Source organism: Hipposideros armiger, unplaced genomic scaffold (assembly GCF_001890085.2).
Source record: "Hipposideros armiger isolate ML-2016 unplaced genomic scaffold, ASM189008v1 scaffold_809, whole genome shotgun sequence".
NCBI classification, from domain to species: Eukaryota; Metazoa; Chordata; class Mammalia; order Chiroptera; family Hipposideridae; genus Hipposideros; species Hipposideros armiger.
This window is the reverse complement of record NW_017732159.1, coordinates 722543-723514: the sequence shown is the minus strand read 5'-3', so window position 1 is coordinate 723514 and position 972 is coordinate 722543. Positions and strand designations below refer to the sequence as shown.

The 972-nt window shown below is 38.9% G+C and overlaps 1 protein-coding gene across 1 annotated transcript in view; it reads right to left on the bottom strand.

Moving 5' to 3' along the window:
• PDE1C (phosphodiesterase 1C) overlaps window positions 1-972 on the bottom strand; it is a 485865-nt gene that overhangs the window by 113001 nt on the left and 371892 nt on the right. Inside the window, exon 4 of the mRNA XM_019628811.1 lies at window positions 6-42. Within this exon, the coding sequence (XP_019484356.1) occupies window positions 6-42 (37 nt within the window). The remainder of the gene's footprint in view (window positions 1-5; window positions 43-972) is intronic.

Sequence of the window (972 nt, the reverse complement as noted above, 5' to 3'; positions counted from 1 at the left end):
GAAGCCTCCCCTCTCTCTAACTGTTTGACCAAAGACCGTAACCTGGAAGGAAAAAAGACATAATTCAATTAGATCAGAGGAAATAAAGAATAATCCCACAATTACAGTGACACACTTTTACAGCCATGGAGTATTTTTATTTATCCCAGTGTATCTGAAAGGAAAATACAAATCTAATGATGGAACTGACTGGGATTTCTCAGGGAGAAAATTATAAAATAAATACACACATTTCTGCCATTGTGAAGCAAGAGCAAAATGTTCTCATCCACCAGGCACCGACCACCCCCAACACTTTCTAGCTACCTTTGATCTTTCTAAGAGTCCCCTAAATTATCAACGATTTGCTCCATCTCTAATTTTATTGTTTTTTGTTCTAATTGGATGTAGTAAAGCATGACCAGTAACAACATCATCAGGTACCAGGTTAGATTCTGCTATCTTGATGGTACTTTGTTCACAGTGACCATGGAGAAGAGCAGCCTCCTGGCTGGCCCACAGGTGTCCCAGGACAGGTAAGCAGATCTACATTACCAAAATAATCTTAGAGTGCTACTTAAGGAATACATGAAGGCAGACTATTTCACTGGACAGGGAGAATTCCTTTAGGAACAGATAAATACCCCAGTTAAAAGAAAAAATACCAACATGAGAATGGATGATAAATCAAGGTACTGAAGACAAGACCTTCCCTACTGCTAGTCAAGAGTTCCAAACAGTATAAGAGAAATGATAAAACATGTTCTCCTCTTACTTATATCCACATTATCTCCCCAGAGGAGTTCACATAGATGAGCAACAAAAAGCCAATAGATAATAGAAGTCCAGGAGCTGGGAATACTGTAAATACCACAGAGATTTGAAGATAGGACAACTCTTCAGACTGACTGCCAGCAAAGAAAAGAGCAGAAACTCTGAGGACAATGTATTGCCTATGCAATAACAGGCAAGTTTTTTAACTTCTCTGAGTGT